Raw genomic sequence first — 22,867 nt, forward strand, 5'->3', positions numbered from 1 at the left:
ATTACTGAGTTTTTAAGTCGCTGTGTCATGCACACGTGTGATTCATTTCATACACACACATACGGATATACAGTTTACAAAGGCCTTACTGTAATCACACCATTCAGACTCACACTGAAGAGTAGAATATGCTGTTCCTTATAGGCCAAACACAGCTTACATGTAGCAGCATGCTGCAGACCACTTCAGGGTCTATTCATGGTACTCTAACCACACCACAAGCTAAGGTTTGATGTGGTACCCATCTAGACAGGGGTGGAGCTGCTTGAAATGTTTCCAATCTGGTAAAACACCAGACCACAAGAGGAGCAAAACTGGTGCTTGAAATCTTTATTCGAACTATTCCATCCTCTTCTTACCTCTTACATCTTCATTTCCTGACCCTTCGTTATGTAGACCAAATAATAATTATGTGGACCAAATAATATAGATGTTTATAGATGTGATGTAGTTGCATGTTGGTGTACAGAGTTCAGTACCAGTTGCCCTAATTAACTGCAGCCTTATGTTCAAAAGTGGAGTCAGTTATTAGTTGTGACACCTCGCATGATGTATACTCTTGTGTTGAAATACCTCTGTGGTCTGTGATGTTCAGACTAAACATGTGTCAAAGATGAGGATTGCTGAAATACTTTATACTTAGAGCTTAGTGATCTAAAAAAGCTGCATGCTCCAGTTTCACCTAAAGTCAGTGTTTTTAGATGTTGTCCCTTAAACAGATTTTTATGCAGTTTATTATGAAACAGAAATTTTGGCACATATGATTTATGTCTATTGGTTTTCTTCATGTTGTATAATTGTGATGATATTATTGCACTTCAGAGTTTGCCCTTTTCCATGAAGTGTTTAGATTATTTTGTCGATCCCCTGTACAGCTGAGAAAAGCAAAGCATTTGCCTTTAAGTTAGTGCATGGAAGTGTCTGATCTGCTTTCCAGCCTTTGCTAATAATAATGATCATCTATTACAATCAACCATCGCATACTGAAGCAATTACTTTTTTTTCCTCCCAACCACCACTACCACCATTTTATTTCCACTATGCTGTCATCCAACACATGTTACTTTGTTTTCCACTCTAGTTTATATACTACTGTGTAGCTGTTGTGTGATAACTGGCTTTATACTTTTTATACAAGTGTCAGAGTCATGGCTTTGTCATCATTTACCGTCTTCTTTATGTAAATGTGCAAATCAGCCTACAATTGTTGTCATTAGCAATTAATCTGTTCATTATAAATAGTGAAAACTGCATATTACAATGAGACAAAACTACTAAAACTCCAACCAACTGTCACAAACCCAAAGATGTTTAAGTATCATGCAACAGAGAGAACCAGCTAATCTCACATGAGCAAACATTTGGTATTTTTGCTTGATAAATTAGTAAATTAATCTTTAATTTGTTTGATTTTCTATCAATCAACTAATTGATTCATCTCCTAATCCTTTAAACACTAAAATCCTTATATGTTAATCACCTGCAGCGTGGAAGTGTCATCCAGTATATCAACACTGCAAATAATTCCCCTTAAAACAGAAAGTACTGCAGTCTCCCTCTTTTCAATACAAGAACGTAAAGAGTTTAGGAAAATTATTGGTTTCTGACCTTCATGCAGTAAATTCATGAAGTGGTTTAATGTGACCACATTCATTGGAACATTCACTGTCACTGAATCGAAGCACCAGCCCCTCTGAGCGCTATTGACGCCATTATTGTACCTCAAAGAATCAATTCTTTGTTAACAATTCAGTTGAGTTAAGCTTGAGGGCTTTAAGTGTAGTCGGTGGGATATAGTGGCGGCTTGATCCAAGGCCAAGCATAGAGGAGGAACTGTGTAGAGACGTGGTTGCATTCAATCACTGCCAACATCATGTGATCTCACTGAAGCGTTTTTCACATTCAGGACAACAACAAACAGTGATTATTTCATCACTAAGCACTATTGGTGTTTTGCCTCAACATTGCAACTACCAGTGATTATATGGTTGATTACCTTGCTGCTTGGTTCTTCAGTTGGGCTGAAAGAACATGATTAATATAGTTGTAGTGTAAAGTGTCTGCAGCTGAATGAGTGAGCATGTCCATCCTAGAGGTTTGATGAGTGCCTGCTGTTGCCCTCAGAGGATCTGGGAACTGTCTTTGTGACGGTTGGACTATTTAGAGTCCTTTTGTGAGTGTATCCACGCTGTAGTGAGGTGTCAGTGTCAGGGCCTTGGCAGCGCTGGTGGAAACGTTTAACTGAAGCTCTTTTGAGCAGCTAGACTTTAAAGGATGCAGCAATGCCTCAGTGTCATAGCAATAAGGCCCGGTACCTACCAACATGAAGTTTTTACTGATTACAGAAGAGTCTTTTAGTTTAACTCTGTGTGAATGTAGAAAATTTGCAAAAGAAATGGACCATCACAGAAATTACTTAATAGGAGCCACTACACAAAGTAGAACTTTTTTTCTTATCTGTGTACAGCATCAGACCATTTCTTTTTTTTTTTTATATTCTTTTTATTGAGTTTTATGGTATGTGCAAATAATAATAAACAAGCAAACAAGAAGGCAAGAACAAAAACAAAACAATCCCACCCACTACTAAACTAACTTCATGCACTGCAAACACATATACTTATCAGACAGATTTAAAAAAAAAAAAAAAAAAGAAAACATTGCGTCCTTCAGTGAGATATTGAATTATTATGCTATGGAGCTACAGTCAGAGTTTTTTGTAGAAAAGAATGCAGAGGTGTCCAGAGTCTCCAAAATTTTTCTGATTTATGATTCAGATTGTGGGTCAGTTTTTCCAAAGGAAGAAGAGCTGATATCTGAGACATCCACATGTTGACTGTAGGGACCTGGGGGGGCGACCATCGCAGTAATATGCATTTCTTAGCAAGGAATAACAGGACTGTCAATAGAGACCTTGCATCTGTGTCAAAAAGATTACCAGGTGCATGGTTTAACAAATAGAGAGAGGATGACATTGTGAAGTGTTTACCAGCATCAGACCATTTCATGCCATTTTTTATTTATTTATTTTTTATTTTTTGGGAGTTCATGTTTGTGCAAGTTTATACTAAACGTAATATCTAATGCTTTTTAAAGTATGTAATTTGTACTTTCTCGTCTCTGCCCCATTGAGACGAACAACTCACAAACTGCACTGTTTGAGAGACACTCCCCCGGTGTGTGTGTGTGTGTGTATGTGTGTGTGTGTGTGTGTGTGTGTGTTTTGTGGGGGGCTGAATGGGGATGTGAGAATTTCAGACGCGTAGGTCTGGCTCTGTTAAAGTGAAAATGTACAAGGGAGCGGACTGCCAGAGAAAACCTCTCACCACATAGAGGAATAGATTAAGATGACGTTGTACATCATGAAATGAATGAAATTATCACTGGATAACATGCAAATATTTGCACACTGCAGGCTGAGCCCCCCTTCTCTCTCTGTCTGTCTTTGTTTCACTCTCTCTCACTCTCTCTCCGTCTCTCCCCCCATAAACTCCTTGAGAGCAGCCCCTATTTCGTAAGAATGCAGATTAGACCACGTTTTTTCACGGACATGGTTTGGCAAGCCATCGGTCCACTTCCCCATACCTGCTGAGCGTTCCAGCCAATCAGATCGTCTGCTCATGGGCAAGTTCAAATAGGAAAGATGCTGTGACATGTTTAGCATTCCCTCCATGGTGCAGTGGCCTGGGCTTTGCAGAAATTTCCCAGGGTTTTGTGCGGTTGGCTGTGGAGTGGGGGTGATCAGAACAGTACTGGGCACAGTGGGCAGCACTGAACCCTGGAACAGTAGGGATGGCATTGTACTCTGTAAACATGAGAAACCAGTGAAGAAAGGCTGCCGCAATTTTACACATTATATATTGGCATACTAAACATGCATCTGTACACACTAGGAGAGAGAAAGTGAGCGAGCTGGGGGTAGGTGCCTTGTCTGAGCAAGTCTAGATTAGACTGAATATGGATAACTGGTCACAGACAAGAGACAACTGAGCGCCTATTTCGTCATCCCTCAACAAGCAACAACTCTTACCCCATACTTCCCTCAGGTGTCAAAATTATTCTTAAATCACATTTTGGCTAGATGGTATTAATGCACTGAAAAAAGCAACTACAATTATATTTGTGCAAAATCGGTAAAAAGAGAGGAAAAGTTTTAGCAATACAAGAAAAGAGCTAATAGAAGACAAGCAGGTCAAGTTGAGCCCCAGAAATGAAAATAGGTCATTGGTTCATTCTAAGGAATATTAAAATGTTTACTACTTTTATTTTGTCAACATTTTTAATACAAATATATAGTAGGAGTGTGTGTGTGTTTGTGTGCCCCCTAACACTAATCAGCCCCAACACCACTGTATCAAATTCACCCTGCAACTGCTTTGGAAGACACAATGTGGCTCCTATTTAGCATGCACTGAGTAAACTGCCCCTGCAGTGGTCTTTTGTTGAGTGTGTGTATGTGTGTGTGTTGCGGTCTATCTGTAACCATGTGAGCATGTGCATCATGGAGCAAAAGAGAATGCTATTCTGTGACCGTATCAATGCAATAAACAGGGCCCCTCAGCTGGGCCTGGTTGCTGGGCTCTGTGTATCCCTGGCTGGGTTAGCATCAGCCTGAGGCCTGGAGAAACCCTGGTCCTCTCATTTTCTGTTTCTAGTCTGACACTGCCATACAGAATGGCCATCCCAACCTCATTTATCATCACTGACCTCTGCTCTCTCTGCTTTACTCTCTGATACACACACACACACACACACACACACACACACACACAGTGAACAAGAGGCAGTGAGGCAGAGGTCTTAAAGGAGGAAAGGAGAGGAGGAGAGAAAAGAAAGAGATGGATGGGAGGAGAATGAGAGGAGAGCAAGAGGGGGCAATGAGCTACAGATGCTCACCCCCTCCTAAGACCCCTAACATACACAAACACACAAGTATGTGTGTGCGCACACACACACAAACACACTGGCACACTAACAGTCCCACCCCTTTCTGCAGTTTCAGCTGCTGTTTAAAAACAAAATTTAACCCCACTGACTATCTAGTTTCTTTGTTGTCATGGTGATTTGTTGTTGTTGTTGTTGACCTCAGTGAGGGTGCTGATAGCTGAGCTTGCTTGAAGGTACACTCCCAGATTGTGTTACACCCAATAGCACCTCCATATAAGGTTTGGATCTCAACAGAGGTCAATGGGCAGAAAGAGATTTTCAAAACTTGGGGGCTCTAGTCATTGCAACAATGAAATGGGCCAGTGTGTCTTCAGCCTTCAGTCTATTAATCAGCCTGATATTGTTAAAAATTGCAAACAGTGAAGCTTTCATTTGGTCTTCCTCTCAATGTTTGGAATTTGATGAAAAGATCAAGACAAATTGAGAAGAAACACGTCTATAGTGATGTTGCCTTGATCTTGAGAAGTTGATTGATTGAAGAGTCTGCTGCATGTCTTCATACTCTTATACTTGTCTTCTTCTTGTTTCTGTCTTCTCTTGTTGTCCCTGTCAGGCTTTCGGGAACGCCAAGACAGCCCACAACAACAACTCCAGCCGCTTTGGTAAATTCATCCAGGTTAACTACCTGGAGAGTGGAGTGGTCAGAGGGTGAGTAAACAACAAGGGGTAAATGTGTGTGTATTTTTGTTTGTGTGTCTCTTCACAACAAACCACTCTCAACAAGGCCTCACTCAAAGTTAGGTCAAACAATTTTGCAGGAACATTAAGATGATTGTTTTTGTGTTCTGTGTCCTCCCCCTATAGCTGTTCATCAGAGTCCTCTCACCTCTTCTACCTCTATAGTCTAATATCTTCCTCTTTTTTTTTTTACGGCTGGTCATGTGGATCCTCCTCTGTGAAGTGTGTGTAGACTGAAACTTTCAACCACTAGCAAGTCCTTCCTTTTTCTCAGCAGTCAGACTCTGGTTAGCTGCATCAAAATCTGATCAGTCATGTCACTTCCTCATCACCAGAGGGGAACAGCTGCTCAATACAGGGTCTCAAAAAAGACTAAAGGGTGCAGCGAATATTCAATGCAATGTTCAGACTGGGGCCCAACAAAATGAGATTTCTAAAGCTGGGGTTTATGCAAAAGTTTCATGCTAGAAATAACATTTTATTTGAAACGTGCAAATGCCTGTGGCGACAGTTGCAGTCCCCAACCTGATTATCCCCTAATGGCACCAGATCTCATCATGCTCTACTGAATGGCTTACCCTGAGAAGGGTCTGTAATCCAATCAGGAGTGATGATTTTAGTTGGCTGATGCTTCTCTGTGCTATAAAGTGAACCCTCTTTGACAAGGAAATGCTAAAAAAGAATTATGACTATTATAAACTAAAACACTTTGTATGAATTACCATCACCATACGTGCTAGTGTAGCCTTCTGCTCCACATCCGTAAAGTGTTGGAGTGTTGGACTCCACCACGGCTCTGCTCTGTGGACCCAACAAAGGCTGCCTGTCTATCTCTCCATCTCCAGTGGCAGCCATTCACACAGTCAATGGAGGAGATTAACAAAGGGAAGGCTGCTGTTCCGCTCTGCTCTGCTTTCTGAGCGGACTGACTAACTGACAGGCGGGATATTTTTATGCTCTCTCTCTGTCTGTGTGGGTCTCAGTCCTTCTAATCCTTCCTCACTGGGATCTGAGCGAGATAGAGCAGAACGATCAAAAGGAACACACACTTAAGAGGAGGTGTGAAAAGGAGGTGGTGTGTCAGTGAAACATGTCTGATGGCTAACATGTGCTGTGTATTGTGTTGTGAGACTTCTTACCCCTGTAGTCCCTCTATGTATGCAGACAGATGTACTGTATTGCCAGCATGTCAGGCGGCTCCTCTGTACTCTTCTGAAGGGGCTCCTGTCAACATACCTGCAGACGTTTACTGTTTTCTATTAGATCAGCTCGTCAACAGACAATACCTCAATCTAACTTTTAGGTAGCATTCTCAGATTTTCTCCTGTGATGGCCCTTTAGATTCATTTATCATCATGCCTCAGTGCCCACAACCCCCTGCATGTATATATGTATATATTACGAAAAAGAGAGTCAATGTGAGGTATTGTCCAATTGCAGCCTATACTGGAACTGATCCTGAAACGGGTTCAGGTATACAACAGGTTCACTGTAACAAATTACTCTCACATGCACAAAAACATGGACCTGAACTCCTGTACATGGAGTTTTGATCTTGGGGGACGTCTGCTTAAGTTTTTGCAGAATCAGCATTAACCAGTAAAAGCCCACATGGACCAGCATTTCTGTACAAACACATATATGTTTCATCTATGCCTTAAACACAGGTGACACCTCTGTGCAGTGCCTAGAAGTAGTCAGAACTGGTTCAAGGGACAGACTAATCTCTGTCACTTAGTCAGGGTGCAACACAAGGCTGTGTGCTGTCAAAAACATAGTAGATGTATGAACTTGTGGCTGCAGTTTTAGCAGATGGACACAACTGTGTTTCTCACAGCACAGCTCTATTCTTAGTGTGTCATGGGGGCTGGCGTCAGTGTTGTTTTTTCCTGGCTATAGAAAAAAAAATCTGGCTTATAAAATCTGATTTAAACAACTTTATGGCCTTGGCCTGGTGTAGTGGGTAAATACCACTGCTTTTACAATGGCATATCTCATGACTGCAGTGATCTAAAAGGATACCACTATCCCTGCAGCAGCCTCCTCCGTCTGGCTATACTATAGAATAAGATAAAATGAATTATTACCAGAGTTGTTGTCATGTGTGTGTTGCTATGTCGTGCGTGTGATGTACCACGATGCATTCATCTTCAGTGCTTTGTTAATGCTTTGATTGTTCCGACCATCTGCCCTCACTTCCCCGCCTGTTCCTCCCCTCATTATTTATTACCAGCCCACTTTCACATATGACCTGAAAACACACAGACACACACACACGGACAGAGCTCAGTGACCTTTCATATTTAGTGATTCATCCTCATTGTTTTTCTTCCCCTTTTTTCTTCTTCCTTCTTCTTCTTGTCCTCTTCTACACCCCTCCCCCTCTCTTTCCCTCTGTCTTTCAGGGCTGTGGTGGAGAAGTATCTCTTGGAGAAGTCTCGCCTGGTCTCCAGAGAGAAGAACGAGAGGTGAGGAGGGGCAGGAGGGGTCTTGACCCTTCACCCCCACTGACCTTCATGGGGCTCTCTGTACAAACAAGGGGAGTCTCTGATGGTTGGATATGAAGTTCAGCTGAGACTCCAGTCTTTAGTCTGTCCATCTGCCTAAACACTTACACTCCCACTTATATGTACTCACATATTCAGACACTGAGCACTATATATTAGCCACCTAAATGCTTGGTTATGTACTTATGTTAGGCTAATATTAGCATTAGCTTTGTGTTCATAGTGAAGTGAATAATGTCTACTAACATCAAAGTGAACATATACTGTAGAGTGTGGACACTGGCTAGGGCTCACACTTTGAATATAGCCTAAATGGATCATATTGATGGTTTGTTTTTGCCTAATTTTAATGTGACTTCTTGTAACTCAGGTGTATGTGAGAACTGTTGCTATACAGACAAATGAGAAAGGAAACGTTCCTGTCTGTTTGTTCTGAGAAAGACATCCTCACTCACCATGTCTTCGCTCACTCTTCCTTCACATCATGCAATTCTTTGTTACTCACTGTGACATTCACTACCAACTAGACTGTCGGTCTGTAGCTACTTGGATGACTAATACACAAGCAAATATTTGGGCATTGGTCATTGAGAAATACAGTCAGAGTGTTAGGAGCAAATCCTCCACTGTCATTTCAGTCGGAGTAATTCAGATTACTAATGAATGAGTCAAAAGAAGAGACTGACACATTTTGATTACTCCCCGTTTAAAGTGTTTACATCAGTGAAACCAACTAAAAACCTAACTTAAATAAGAATAGTTTCCTTTTTAACTCTACATATAACAAAACTTAAGCCGTGAAGTGGTAATGACTTAACTGTTTTTGACACAGCAAGGCTTTTTGTAACTACACAAGTCATGTTTTTTCTTTTATTCTTTTGACTTATTCTTCTACTACCTACTTTTTTTAGATTCATATAGATAAAGATACACAGAAGCACACACAGGGCTTAGTCTGTAAAACCACAACCTACCACTGAGCAGCTCAGTTAAAGCAGTTGATGCCTTGTTTAAAAACAAACTGTTTTAAGAGGGAAAAAATGTTACTCATTCATGTTTCCTGAACAGGTTTTGCCAGCTAGTTTTGGAAAGTGTAGTCAGCTTCCACTGACAAGCCCACCTCTTAAACCTTCAGGCTTCTAGCAGCCTGCACAGTGTACTGTGAATTAACAGTGCATCTTCTCTGTCTAGTCAGGGAGTGACTCCACGGTATGATGTCATTGTTTCTTAGTGATAAATGTGGAAACTCATTACTCCCATGTACTTTTACAACAAAGCCTAGCCGCCTAACTACCTTCATGCCCACTGATAGCAGGGGTGGAAAACCGATAGACATTGCCTTCTTTCTGTTAGCTTTTACAATGTGTTTACTCTTGGTTTATTACCTAAAATACCCTTTATTTATGACCATAAACATGAAGCATATACTCACTGATAACCGCTCACCAGATATTAAAACAAATTGTGGATGCACATTAGAACTGATTAATCATTGCACTAGTGTAAAGAAAATATTCTTGGAGTAATAATGTGGTGAAAGTGTTGTACAGGCTTTAAGATCAATCTGTGTTGTTTTTCCAGGAACTACCACGTGTTTTACTACCTGTTGTTGGGAGCTTCAGAGGAGGAGAGGAAGGAGTTCAAGTTGCTGCCGCCTGAAGACTACTTCTACCTCAAGCAGGTACAGTACTGCTCCCCTGTCACATCACTTCCAGCAGTTTATAGTCTGTCCATTTGATATAAACAGCCCGCCGTATATGATTTGACCTTCAAGGTGGCACTGTAACTCAGTGTGAGTGGGACCTCCATTCACAAGATTGTCAACCTCCTGAATAAGCTGCTGTATACACTCCCAGTTTGCTGCGCACACGTGTCCTGCATGTCAATGAAGCAGTCTTTGTTCTCTCGCTCGTTTTTATTCCCCTCTGTGCTCGCCATCCTTTTCATTCACCTCTGCTCTTTACCTGCTTGTGTGCCCATTTTGTGCTTTTGCTGTCCTTTTCTCACCTTTATACATCCCTACTAACCTTCTGTCTTTCCTTGCAGCAAAACTTTAAAATAGAAGATGAGGAAGACCTGCATCATGATTTTGAAAGGCTGCAGCAGGCAATGGAGATGGTTGGCTTCCTTTCTGCCACCAAGAAACAGTAAGTGGATCAGCGAACATGTTCAATATAGTTTGTGTAATGCAGGAAAGAGCCATAAAATTATTCTAAAAATGTTGAAGGGATTATGTTGAGAGCACATCCTCAAGTATTTTTCCTGGAAACTGAGGTTATTTTGGTCTAAGCATTGCGTCACATTACCAAAAATATAAATTACAGCAAAAAGACTTTTTAGAGCTCCAGCAGCACAACAATATCTGTATTTAACTAATGTAGCGGTTTATTAGAGACAGTGTGCAGATGGAGCTCCACACAATGCCTCCATTCAGTTTCCTAGATATTGAACATAGAACAGACTGAGGAACCGTATATGTAGCATTGTTCCTGCATTTGTCATAAGACTGTATTGTTGTTGCTGCTTTCCGTTTATGCAATTTTTGGGACTGTGTTACAGGATCTTTTCTGTGCTTTCGGCTATCTTGTATCTGGGCAACGTGACCTACAGGAGGAAGTCGACAGGCCGAGACGAGGGCTTGGATGTGGGACCTCCAGAGGTCCTGGCTACGCTCTCTGACCTGCTAAAGGTAACACATGTGTTTGTTTCTGTGGGACTCCATATGTGTCCGGGGAGCTGTTCAGGACCATCAGCATTAACCTGTGTGGGTTTCCTCTCAGGTTAAAGAGGAGCTACTGGTTGAGGCGCTGACAAAGAGGAAAACAGTGACTGTCAACGACAAGCTGATCCTCCCTTACAGCCACTCTGAGGTAGGCACCTGCCAGGGAAACATCTCTGCAACCTGTCATCACTGTAATAGTGTCCAACTGCAGTAATTGATGGCTTTGTGTGTGCCTTTCTGCTTTTTTATGGATACCACACCTATAAGCAGAGTAGATCTCTTCTCCCTGTCAGTTTGTAATGTTTAACTTTATTGTACTCCTTTCATCTGTTCTTTTTATTTGTTTAAGTTTGCTATCATCAGATTCTTGTTTTTATATAATCTGGTTCCAAAGCACAATATGAAATTGCACCTTTGCTTCTGTTTTTGTCACAATCCTGTCCTATCAGGCTATAACAGCCAGAGACTCCATGGCCAAATCTCTGTACAGCGCCTTGTTTGACTGGATCGTCCTACGCATCAATCATGCACTGCTTAACAAGAAAGATATGGAGGAATCTGTCCCAGTGAGAGACAAACACTCACACACACAACAGCACAACAACAGTCTAAAATTCAGTCATTTTCATGTGACAGAAAAACACATTACATCATTAAGTGCTATAAATAGATATTTTTGGGATGGTGATTGCTATACATTCCCGTTCTTGGTCCTCTTTAGTGTTCATGTATTCGTGATCTTATTTTCCAGTGCTTGTCCATTGGCGTCCTGGACATTTTTGGCTTTGAGGACTTCCAGACCAACAGCTTTGAGCAGTTCTGCATCAACTATGCAAACGAGCAGCTGCAGTATTATTTCAACCACCACATCTTCAATCTGGAGCAGGTGAGTGGTCTTGTTTCGTTTGCTGCTCCCCGAGTCTGTTTACATGACAAACTGAACAACACACCACCAGAAGAATTTCTATCCTGTGATTCACACTTGCGACTCTCCTCTCTGCTCGGTGTTACATATATAATAATGGCTGTTTAAACAGTGACTCATCCAAGCAGTTTCTGATCTCTTAAGGGAGTTGTGTTCCAGATTGTGCTAGATTAGAATTTATCCTGCAGAGTTCAGGTTGATGACAAGAATACGAACTAAATGTTTAGGTATTTAGTCAAACAGGGATATTAGATGATTTGATTTCACCAGTGAGCTCATTCACCAGAGTATCTTGTTCCACCTCATCCAGGATGAGTACCAAGCAGAGGGAATCACCTGGCACAACATCGACTACACAGACAATGTGGGCTGTATCCACCTCATCAGCAAGAAACCCACCGGCCTGCTCTACCTGCTGGATGAGGAGAGCAAGTAAGAGCAGCTACAGATGATTTACACTCTTTGAATCATGTTTTATGGCTGCGAGTAGGAATGACGTTTGTTCTGATTCAGTTGAGTTCTTCATTAATTTCTCTCATCTCCATTCGTCCTTCTTTCCTCTTTCCCTTTCTCTGTACCTGTGCTCCAGCTTTCCTCATGCCACAGATGAAACATTATTAGCCAAATTCAAGCAGCAGCACCAGGGGAACAAATACTTTGTCCCCACACCAGTCATGGAGCCAGCCTTTGTCATTCAACACTTTGCTGGGAAAGTCAAATATCAAATCAAGGTAAGTAGACACACAGAGAAGACTTCAGGTAACATCAGCGGAAGGGTTTGAATTGTATTTGGTTACACTTGAATATGACCTAGACCATTTGTTTGATGTTGATGGTGTCATTTGTCATGTTCTCGGTATATCACCTCACCAGGATTTCCGGGAGAAGAACACAGACCACATGCGTCCAGACATTGTGGCGTTGTTGCGCAGCAGTGACCGTGCATACGTACGGCAGCTCATCGGCATGGACCCGGTGGCCATGTTTCGGTGGGGGATCCTGCGCGCCACCATTAGAGGGATTGCTGCTTTCAACGAAGCTGGCCGCTCCTGGGCTGCTAAAACTTCAGGTACTTTATTAGTGTAACGCAGGTGACCTAATCACTTAAAAGTCTTTCTTAGCATAGTTTCTTGTAGGTGATATGTGATAGTGATATGCTGCCACTATCTGATTTATATGACTTGTTGCTAATGCTAATAGACTATTATTCTTGTTTCAAGTCGTTATCAGTCAGAATTGTTGTGAAGGTAATGTTGATTAAAAACTAAAGTACAGTGATTTCATTATAGGTAGGTAGATTTACACAGTGTTATACACTGTCTTGACTCCACTTGTGCGGCTTGTACCACAACTTCTCAGCTCTGTAATTAGCCTTTCATGTCAGCACACAGAGGAATGTGGAGAAACATGAAGCTTTAAAAGGGTTTGACTGATTTTACGTCCAATTCTCAATCCTCCAGACTTTTTTGGTGCTCTCACACGTAGCCCATTGACGTAGGAGCCTTTTAATGTGGATTAACAAGATTAAATTAAGTTAAGATTAAAAAATCAAAACAACAAAAAACGCTGCAGTCATGACTCTGATTGGGCTTAATTCCACTTAAAAGCCTGTTCATATAAATACATTGTTTTACTTGCTGTCATGCGTATTAATTGAGTGTTCATGGTTTTATTTTTAGGTGTTGTCCGTCCAATCTCCAGAACTCCTTTAGGAGAGCTTCAGCGATCAAATGCCCCAATAGACAGAATGTACAAGTAAGTAATGCACATAATTGAATATTAAACTATGAAACCTGTCTCATTTGACCATTGTTGTGTTTGACTGGTTTTCTAACCGTTTCCTTTGGAGGAGTCTGTCTGTTATAGCACCTGTGGACGTGGGGCAGACTGCCAGTCTTGTTTACTTTATGCTTACCTCTGTTATTTTCTTTTCATGAAACACAGACTGATTATTTTAAATAGGATCAATGTAATATGCAGCCTTCATGAAGCTGCAGCCTTTTCTCCACTTATAAACTACACAGCAACATATCTCCAGTTTGATGCTCCTTGTTGAAGGTGACGGAAATGTTAAAAATGGTTGGTGAACTGTGCACCTTCACATTAATCCTGTGGTGTTGCATGAGATGAGGAAGGACAATGTCAGAGACATAAACTGTTCAGCTGAGTCACCGTAACTTATCAAAACTGAATCCATAAAAACTTACAAAAACACACCTTTTGGCATCACCCTGACAGGTGAATCCTCCTTCACCTCATTTCATTCACCCATATCCTCTCCACCTTTTGGTGACCCTGGTGTGTGCGGTTCTCTCCTCTCCCTCTCCCCTCCACAGACGAGCCTCTATGCTCGATTTCTACTTTGATCACTCAGAGGAGCGCCCTCTAGAGGCCTTTGAAGACATCTTTGCTAGCTATGAGAGTAAGAAGTAAGTGATTTTGGTGGACAGGAGAAAGGAATGAAGACATGAGGCCATCCAGGAAGGAAATGTGTTTTGTTTTAGGTAGTAGATACTGGTTTGCTCCATTTCTGAGTCTGCCCCCATCTAAAAAAAAATCTGAATCTTCTTTTAGCTAGTTAATGTGGTTGAGTCCATACCAGTGTAGCAATGGGTTTTATCAAAGAAGTTCTGACTTGTCAAATGTTGTCTTCCTCTGTGAACATGTATCCAGCAGAGGAAGTTCTATACACCAATATAATACAGTATAACAAAGTTGCCCTTTCGTTCCCTCGCTTCCCTTACCGTAATCCCCATCTTTTTCTGTAGCTGTGATAATCTCTCCCCTTTCCTCACATTTATTATTCTTGCTATAGAGCACAGGAAGGTGTTTGTACTGGCCTACTCTGATTAGCCACCCGGATTACTTACATCAACTTTGGAGCTTTGGAGGCACACATGTATTCATACACGTACAGAGGCCCCAAGTTAAATAGACAAAAAGAATTGGGAGAGCTTTCTCAGAATGGAAACAAACCATGAAGAATATTTTTGGATTGTTGGGCCCTCTGACTCTTGACCTTATACCTCCTGCTTTCAGATCTAAAGTTACTGGGTTGGTTTTGTTACACACCAAAAATGACTTGATCCTGCCGGCACATTATTAAATCATCCATCCCATACCAGATCTGCAAACACTGAGGTGTAGAAGTCAGGTTCACTGTGACTCATTTCATCATATATTTGCCCATTCCTTCACTGCCTGGCCTCTGTTTTCATGCTCAGTCATGGTAAGTATAGAAAAGAATTGCATGGACTAGCTCTGGGACACAGAAAAGATCAATATTAACCTCACAGGATCCAGCATCCAGTGTAACACCAGTCCCAATTAAAGGACCATAGATCCAACAGCCTCACCAGTAACAACTTACAGTCACACAGCCAGTAACAACCCCAGCATGGAAACAGACGGCCAACCACGCTGAACGTCAGCTCTGCATGTTAACTACCACAGTGGCAAAGATATTGGTGTGAATACAACCCCTACATGCCCCAATCTGTCTTCTGTGTGCGTGTTTGTGTGTCTATTTTTCTGTTCTTAAAAGGGATATAGCAGCATGGTTGGGTGGTCTAGTGTGTCTTGTGGTTTTCATGCACATAAACGTGAACAGAGAGAGAATGCATTCTCAGGGTTATTCTTCATGGATGAGCAGAGCATGAAGTTCCTCTTGATTATCAGACCCCCAGCCATCCTGCACTGTGTGTTTTTTGTCTTGGGTAACTGCAGTGGTGTGTTTTCTTCTAAGGTGTCCAAACAGTGGTGTTCTACCACGCCCCACTTCACGTTTTTTTTCCTTTCCTTCCTCCTTTTGTCTTTTTTTTCCCCCTCCCTTCTCCTGCTCCCCGTACTCCCCCCTTCTTTCCCTATTCACTTTGGGTATGTGTGTGTGTATATTCGGTGTGATTAGAGACATGCATGCAGAGATCATCAGCTCCATTAAGAACTTGCAGTTGGATGGTGAGGACCCTCGCAAGCTGCTGCAGTCCTGGGGACGCCTCCGCTTCCCTCGACACGTCCTCCAGTGAGTCTGCAGACAGACCTGGCATCAGCTCTTCTCCAGATCAGTCCAGTCTAGTTGACTCGGGCAGAACATGTTCCTTTTAAACGTACAGACCATCTTAACTCATTCTGACCAGCCATGTTCGGCTCAGTTTAACGTAACCAGCCATAGGTAGTTATAGCTACTATGGCCACTTTTCTCAATGAGTCCTTAAGTCTTATGATCTGATCTAATAAAAAACATCAAACACACGCGTCATCAGCTGACATGATACATTATTACATTATTAGCTCTGTTTGTAGATACTGTCTAGTTTTATTAAAGGCTAAAGCTGAAATGCCTTAATTACCTTTGTTGCATGAACATTGTCGGACGCCTCTACTGGCATGTGAGGTCTTTGGAGCATCTTGTGAAAATATGTCTGAGTGGCCTTGCAGCATGATAGAATTTACAGCAAGATCTGCAGTCAGAGAGGACTTGAACATAGATTTAGGGCCCTATATGTAGTGATGTTAGGAAAAGAGCATTTCTGTCTGTGTATGGTGAGTCTCTGTTGTCCTGAGTTACATCCCATCTCCTGCAGCAAACTCCCTCCTCATCCTGTCTGTCATCCTCACCCTCTCATCCATTTATGCCTTGTCTCTGCTCGTTATTCATCCCGTCTTCCAGGTGGCAACCCTTGATTTCATCACTGACTGACAGAGCATGAAGAAGTCCGTACTAACCCGGCTTGATGCACTCCATCCACTACCTATTCCAAGCTCTTTTCTCCTTTAATGCTTCAGTCCCTCTATCTCACCCTCTATCTTTTTTTGTCCCTTCTTTTACAGGAAAAATAAGAGCACCAAACAGAGGCAGGTCATCCCCAAGGTAAACCTGAGTAAAGACCTTAGAACCCAAGTTTAGGGGCAGATGGAGGGAATATACTGTTAAGTAATGGAAAATTACTCATTTGATCTGATTCAATTCAATTGAACCATATTGATTGAGTAGAAGAAGGCAATTAACTCACTGAACTGCTGCTGTGCAGAATTTGCTGGATTCTCGGACTCTGAAGTTTATTGTGAGACTGACACTGCACGATCGTACCACCAAGTCTCTGCTCCACCTGCACAAGAAGAAGAAGCCCCCAAGCATCAGTGCCCAGTTCCAGGTAACACCACGTATAACAGTACTGTGCGTAGTACACAGAAACCAGACAAACCCTCCAGCAGTAGTCCTGAACATTCAGAAAACCCCTTTTCTTGTTTTTTTCAGACCTCTCTGACTAAACTCCTGGAGACTCTGAACAGAGCCGAGCCTTTCTTCATTCGTTGTATACGCTCCAATGCTGAAAAGGTAAGACTGTCATTGTTCTTTAATATCTGTTCAAATCCTTTGTCTGTAATGAATACTGAGGTGTACTGAGTGTAAACTGATGCAGGGCAATCACTTTTCATGTAACTCTATGAAGCAAAACTCTAGCAAACAGAAATCATCATTGATAAATATGAGAATCTAATCTGTGAATGGGTGAATGAGGATGTCATGTAAAGCGCTTTGAGTAGTTGAAATAACTAGAAAGGCGCTATACAAATACAGACCATTTACCATTTAAATGGTAAGAGAGTAACTGAATGTTCTTCTTATGTCCTTGTGTATGAGCAGAAGGAGATGTTTCTGGATGAGGCCTTGGTGGTTCAGCAGCTGCGATACACAGGAATGCTGGAAACCGTTCGAATCAGGAGGTCAGGCTATGGGGCCAAATACACATTCCAGGTACTGTAAAGTCTGTGCGATAATCTCACACCAATCTCACCAATATAGTGTCAAAACAGGCACTGGAGATACAATATTTTGATGTTGAATAGAAACTGGTGAGAATATAATTCCAGGCAACACCTTAGACATGAATATGTTGATATATGAATATCATCCCTCACTGTGCCGTAATGATACATATTGTTGATGATGACATGTATGTCAAATATGTACTGTTGAATATGATTTACTAGGTGTTGACCTCTCATCTTTCACTCACCTTTCATTCACATAAGTCTTATCTTTGTTGTCTTGTCGCTGCAGGAATTCATAGAGCAGTTCAGGGTTTTGTTGCCAAAGAACACCACCGCCTCTAAAGAGGACATCTCAGTGCTGCTTGAGAAGAAGATGGGCCTGGACCCCACCACGTACCAGATAGGCAAAACTAAGGTATACTAGAGTTTCATTCTTTTAGTACACCTTTTAAACCTCCTTTCCTATTCTCTTCTGTGCATATACATTCTGATTCTGGTATGCTCTCTATCTCTTCAGGTGTTCTTGAAGGAGCTGGAGCGACAGCAGCTGCAGGACATGCTGCATAAGGATGTAATGCGAAAGATCATCTTCATTCAGCGCTGGTTCAAAGCTCGTCTGCAGAGGGAAGAGTTTCTGGACATGAGGCGGGCAGCCATCTTGATTCAGGTAAACTCAGAAACAACAGTTATCTTCAGGACTATCATGTCAGTATATTCGCTTAAATTGCCATGTTGCTATTATTACTATTAATGTTTAGGAGGGAGTTTAAATATAGTACTGACACGTCCTGATCCTTTTTCCCCTGCATAGCGTTCATGGCGCAGGTACTGCAAAGAGGAGCAAAGGCGACAGGCAGCCACTCTGATCCAGGCTGTGTGGAGAGGCCACAGACAGAGATTAGAGAACAACCGGAAAAGACAGGGCGCTACCAAGATACAAGCCCTGGTCAGAGGACACTCGGCACGCAAAAGGTAACAACACAGAGAAACTTGAAAAACAAGTCAGCTGAACCAGAGATGAACATGTTAAGTTCTAAAAACATTTTTTAAAATGTGTTTGAGCGGTCATATTTATGATTTGTCTACAGGTGCCAATCCATACGCGAGGAGAAACAGCAAAAGGAGGAGGAGGAAAAGGAAGCACAGAAGAGGGCAGAGGAAGAGGAGAGAAGGAGGAGGGAAGAAGAGGAGGAGGCAAGGAGAAGAGCAGAGGAGGAAGAAGAAAGGAGGAGGATGGAGGAAGAAGATGAAGCGAGGAGAAAGGCAGAAGAGGAGGAAGCAAGGAGGAGAGCAGAGGAAAAAGAGGCAGCCAGGAAAGAGCGGGAAGCACAGAAAGAGAAGGAGGAAGCGGAGGCAAGTGAGCCTCAAACAAGAGAGGATCCGGATATAGAGCTGGTCACAGAGGAGATGCTGGATGACAACCTCCCTGTCCAGGAGACAGAGGAGGAGAGAGGAGAGGAGGACGGAGAGGTTAATACAAGCTTGCATACAGAGGAGGAACAGAGCAAGGACGAAGAGCTGGAGGATGAGGAGCTTGATTTGAAGACCAACGGTACTGTGGCTGAGGCTGGACCCCAGCTGAATGAGGAAGAAGAAGAGGATTTGGAGACCCAAACACTAGAACTGTCAGATTCAAAACCTGCTCTGCCTTCTGATGGGGTAACCTCTAGCGCACTTACACCCACATTCCCAGCTGAAGGGCCAGATAAGCAGGCTCTCAGTGACACACCTTCCAATGCTGAACAAAAGAAAGTACGTCCTCCAGCCACTAACAAGGCCCAGTCATCCAGAAGCCAGGAGAAGAGAGAGCAGAGGAGACGAAGAGGGCTGGAGCACAACCAGAGAGAGACTGAACGAGCCTCTTCCTCAGGCAGCAGCAAGGATCAAACATCTCAGCCGAAGAGCAAAAGCCAGGAGGCCTCTAAGCTGAAGGAGCGGGCAGACAGCAAGGAGCTGGACCAGTACACCTTTGTGGCCTGGAAAATGAAGGAAGACAAAGGAGGGAAGAAGGAGGCAAAAGCTTCTCCTCAGTCAGCAGGTCCTGTCCGTCCCTCTACGTTATCCCTGCATCCTGCTGACACTATGCCCGAGAGAAACGGTCTAGGTGAGATCGCCGGAGCAGTAAACCTGCAACGCCGTCCTGGGGCAATTAAGGAGAAGCCCGAAAAGTGGAGGGGGAGGAGGAGTGATGGAGAACTCCCTGAAAGCACCAGCCCTCCTTCAGCTCACAACAGGGAGGAAAGGAGGAAAAAGCCGTTGCTGTACGTCCTCTGTTCTGGTCTTATACTCTATTCTTGTGTATTGACTCCATTGGCAACTTACTGTACATCTCACCAGATGACAACATCTCAGTTGTCAGTGCTAAAACGCTTGTAGCATTTCATAAATTGATTCATATTTTTATTTTTCTGTCTGCGTTTCTGCAGAAATGAAACAGCCTCCTCATCAATCGACAGTCTGTCTCCATGTTCTGAAGGAGCCAGTGCTATTTCAGCCAGAGAGGTATTTTCAATGTTCATCTGTTTAATGGAAAATTATGTGTTTGGAAGTGAAATATAAACTTTTGACAACTGAGATTTTATATTGTAAAAATCTGTCTGCTCTGTTACTTATTATGCACATACTTCATCACTTTGTGTTTTCTGTTCTGCAGATGATTTCCCCCTCAGACAGCCATGGCGATGGCTCAAAGGGAAGCTCATTCAGAAGGAAACACCAAGATGGCATTGACTCGGCACCACCTATCCCATCCACACCAGACAGGTACGGCACAGCACTGCACTGTACTGGGCTGTAGATGAGTGGTATGATCATAGTGAGAGTGGGTTGCTGTTTAACGTGAAGGAAAAACATTTTGAGCTAAACTTTTGTATGACAATGACATGATTTAGATGGATGACATGCAGAACAGTGTGTCCAGTAGGTGACTTTGTCAGTAGTAACAGTTAAGAGAGAATCTGTAGTATAATACGCTGCTAAGACAAAGGCATTAAAAGGAAAACCCTCTCACTGTGAATCCTCCTGAATTTCAGCTCTTTTCAACTCTTGACAATGTTTGCTTGAGTTGACTGTTCATGGGAAAACTCTTTGCCTTGTGTAATCAAACTGTCCTCATCTCCTTGTGTGGTATTGCACGTTCACAGCTGGAAATTCCTGATAACTTAATTTACTCTGAAAGGGTTTTATATGCCAGAAATGTACACTTTACTGAGCCAGACTTTTATTAGTTGCATTGTTTCTATAGTGACACTGCTGGAGCAGAACTTGAATATGTGGCGCTTAAAAAACAGACTCTCTCACAAAACAATTAGTTTTGATGGTATTTTTTGGATGGTATCTTCTTTATTTACTTAAATAATCTGTTTTGCCTGTTGCCAAGAAACAATCCAGGCAGTTATAAACAGGCACATGATCAAGCACCCCAAAGCAAACCTTCCTGCTGCTAGAAATTAGTGAGTTGTGAGATATGACTTAGTGATCCAGACCATCTTCAGCGTGAACATCAGTCTACTACTCTAAGTCATTTTAGAGTCACACAACAGTTTTACTTTTGTGAATTTGTGAATTGTCCTTAGAGCTTGTGTTTTCTGTGCCCCGCAGGTCAGGCGGTTTCTTCAGCAAGATTTTGAAGAAACGACCAAAAGAGGCTCATACTCCAGACAACGGAGAGTTGACACTTGCTCAGATTCTCAGTGAGCGGCCAACAGGAGGGGAAGGTAAATAATACAAATGGGACTGTTCAGCCTGTCTTTCCTTGTTAAGTTTCAGACTTGGAGGATTTACTCTGACTTTATTCCTTTTTGATTTTTTTTTTGGGTGCCACTTGCCCAAAGCTTATATACACTCCCCTCCAAAAGTATTGGAGCAGTGAGGCCAATTCCTTTATTTTTGCTGTAGACTGAAAACATTTGGGTTTGACATCAAAAGATGAATATGAGACAAGAGATCAACATTTCAGCTTTTATTTCCAGGTATTTACATCTGGATCTGATACACAACTTAGAAGTTAGCACCTTTTGTTTGAACCCACCCATTTTTCATGTGAGCAAAAGTATTGGAACATGTGACTGACAGGTGTGTTTTGTTGCCCTGGTGTGTCCTGTTACATTGATTATTCAAACAATAAATAGCGCTGAATGTCTACGTTCAGTTTCAGATTTGGGTTTTGCCTGTGCAGACTGCATTTATAGTTAGAGGTGTAACCAACAAGAAAACCAGAGAGCTGTCCGTGGGTGAAAAACAAGCAATTGTGAAGCTGAGAGAAGATGGAAAATCAATCAGAGTCATTGCACAAACATTGGCCATAGCCAGTACAACCATTTGGAATGTCCTGAAGAAGAAAGAAACCACTGGTTGAACGGGTAGACCAAGGAAAACAGCTCGAGTTGATGACAGAGACATTGTGAGAGCTGTAAAGAAAGACTCTAAAACAACTGTTGACATCAGCATCAACCTCCAGAGAGCAGGAGAGAAGGTGTCACAGTCTACTGTTCGCAGAAGACTTCATGAACAAAAGTACAGAGGCCACACCAGAAAATGCAAACCACTCATTACCAAGAAGAATAGGAAGGCCAGGCTGGGATTTGCCAAAAAGTCCAGAGACAAGCCTAAAAATTCTGGGACAAAGTTTTATGGACTGATGAGACAAAGATGAACCTTTACCAAAGTGATGGAAAGGCTAAAGTTTGGAGAAAGAGAGGATCTGCTCATGATCCCAAGCATACAAGCTCATCTGTGAAACACAGTGGAGGTCATGTCATGGCTTGGGCTTGCATGGCTTCTTCTGGGATGGGCTCATTCATCTTCATTGATGATGTAACACATGATGGCAGCAGCAAAATGAACTCAGAAGTCTACAGAGACATTTTGTCTGCCAATTTAAAGAAAGATGCTACCAAACTGATCCTTTATGGTGCAGCAAGATAATGATTCAAAACACACTGCCAAAACAACGAGGAGTTCATCAGGGGCAAGAAGTGGGAGGTTTTAGACTGGCTCCAGTCTATCTCCAGACTTCAACCCTGTAGAGCATTTTACCTGCTAAAGAGCAGACTGAAGGGAGAAACCCCCCAAAACAAACCACAACTGAAAGAGGCTGCGGTGAAAGCCTGGAAAAGCATCACAAAAGCAGAATGCAAAAGTTTGGTGATGTCAGTGAGTCACAGGCTTGATGCAGTTATTGCAAGCAAAGGATTTGCAACTAAATATTAAGTCTTTTCACGTTAATGTGTTTTATGTCTATCTGTTCCAATACTTTTGCTCGCCTAAAAATTTGGTGTTCCGTTACAAATAATGTTATCTTCTAAGTTGTGT

General features: G+C 42.3%; 1 protein-coding gene across 7 annotated transcripts in view; it reads left to right on the forward strand.

Moving 5' to 3' along the window:
• The window catches only part of LOC139202278 (myosin IXB), a 55,916-nt gene that overhangs the window by 25,261 nt on the left and 7,788 nt on the right, over positions 1-22,867 (forward strand). For 5 of the 7 annotated variants that reach the window (XM_070831674.1, XM_070831675.1, XM_070831677.1 and 2 more), the window contains exons 5-28: positions 5,501-5,595; positions 8,031-8,093; positions 9,714-9,813; positions 10,179-10,279; positions 10,692-10,821; positions 10,913-11,002; positions 11,304-11,420; positions 11,606-11,740; positions 12,090-12,211; positions 12,369-12,510; positions 12,653-12,848; positions 13,459-13,534; positions 15,687-15,800; positions 16,610-16,649; positions 16,810-16,932; positions 17,037-17,117; positions 17,427-17,537; positions 17,844-17,969; positions 18,072-18,221; positions 18,366-18,526; positions 18,643-19,815; positions 19,981-20,056; positions 20,208-20,317; positions 21,155-21,270. In XM_070831674.1, coding sequence (XP_070687775.1) covers positions 5,501-5,595; positions 8,031-8,093; positions 9,714-9,813; positions 10,179-10,279; positions 10,692-10,821; positions 10,913-11,002; positions 11,304-11,420; positions 11,606-11,740; positions 12,090-12,211; positions 12,369-12,510; positions 12,653-12,848; positions 13,459-13,534; positions 15,687-15,800; positions 16,610-16,649; positions 16,810-16,932; positions 17,037-17,117; positions 17,427-17,537; positions 17,844-17,969; positions 18,072-18,221; positions 18,366-18,526; positions 18,643-19,815; positions 19,981-20,056; positions 20,208-20,317; positions 21,155-21,270 — 3,748 coding nt within the window. Of the gene's footprint in view, positions 1-5,500; positions 5,596-8,030; positions 8,094-9,713; positions 9,814-10,178; positions 10,280-10,691; positions 10,822-10,912; positions 11,003-11,303; positions 11,421-11,605; positions 11,741-12,089; positions 12,212-12,368; positions 12,511-12,652; positions 12,849-13,458; positions 13,535-14,115; positions 14,209-15,686; positions 15,801-16,609; positions 16,650-16,809; positions 16,933-17,036; positions 17,118-17,426; positions 17,538-17,843; positions 17,970-18,071; positions 18,222-18,365; positions 18,527-18,642; positions 19,816-19,980; positions 20,057-20,207; positions 20,318-21,154; positions 21,271-22,867 lie in introns of all 7 variants that reach the window. The other 2 variants (XM_070831681.1, XM_070831678.1) reach the window with 2 other exon arrangements.

The sequence above is a fragment of the Pempheris klunzingeri genome, chromosome 6, assembly GCF_042242105.1.
Source record: "Pempheris klunzingeri isolate RE-2024b chromosome 6, fPemKlu1.hap1, whole genome shotgun sequence".
Taxonomy (NCBI): Eukaryota; Metazoa; Chordata; class Actinopteri; order Acropomatiformes; family Pempheridae; genus Pempheris; species Pempheris klunzingeri.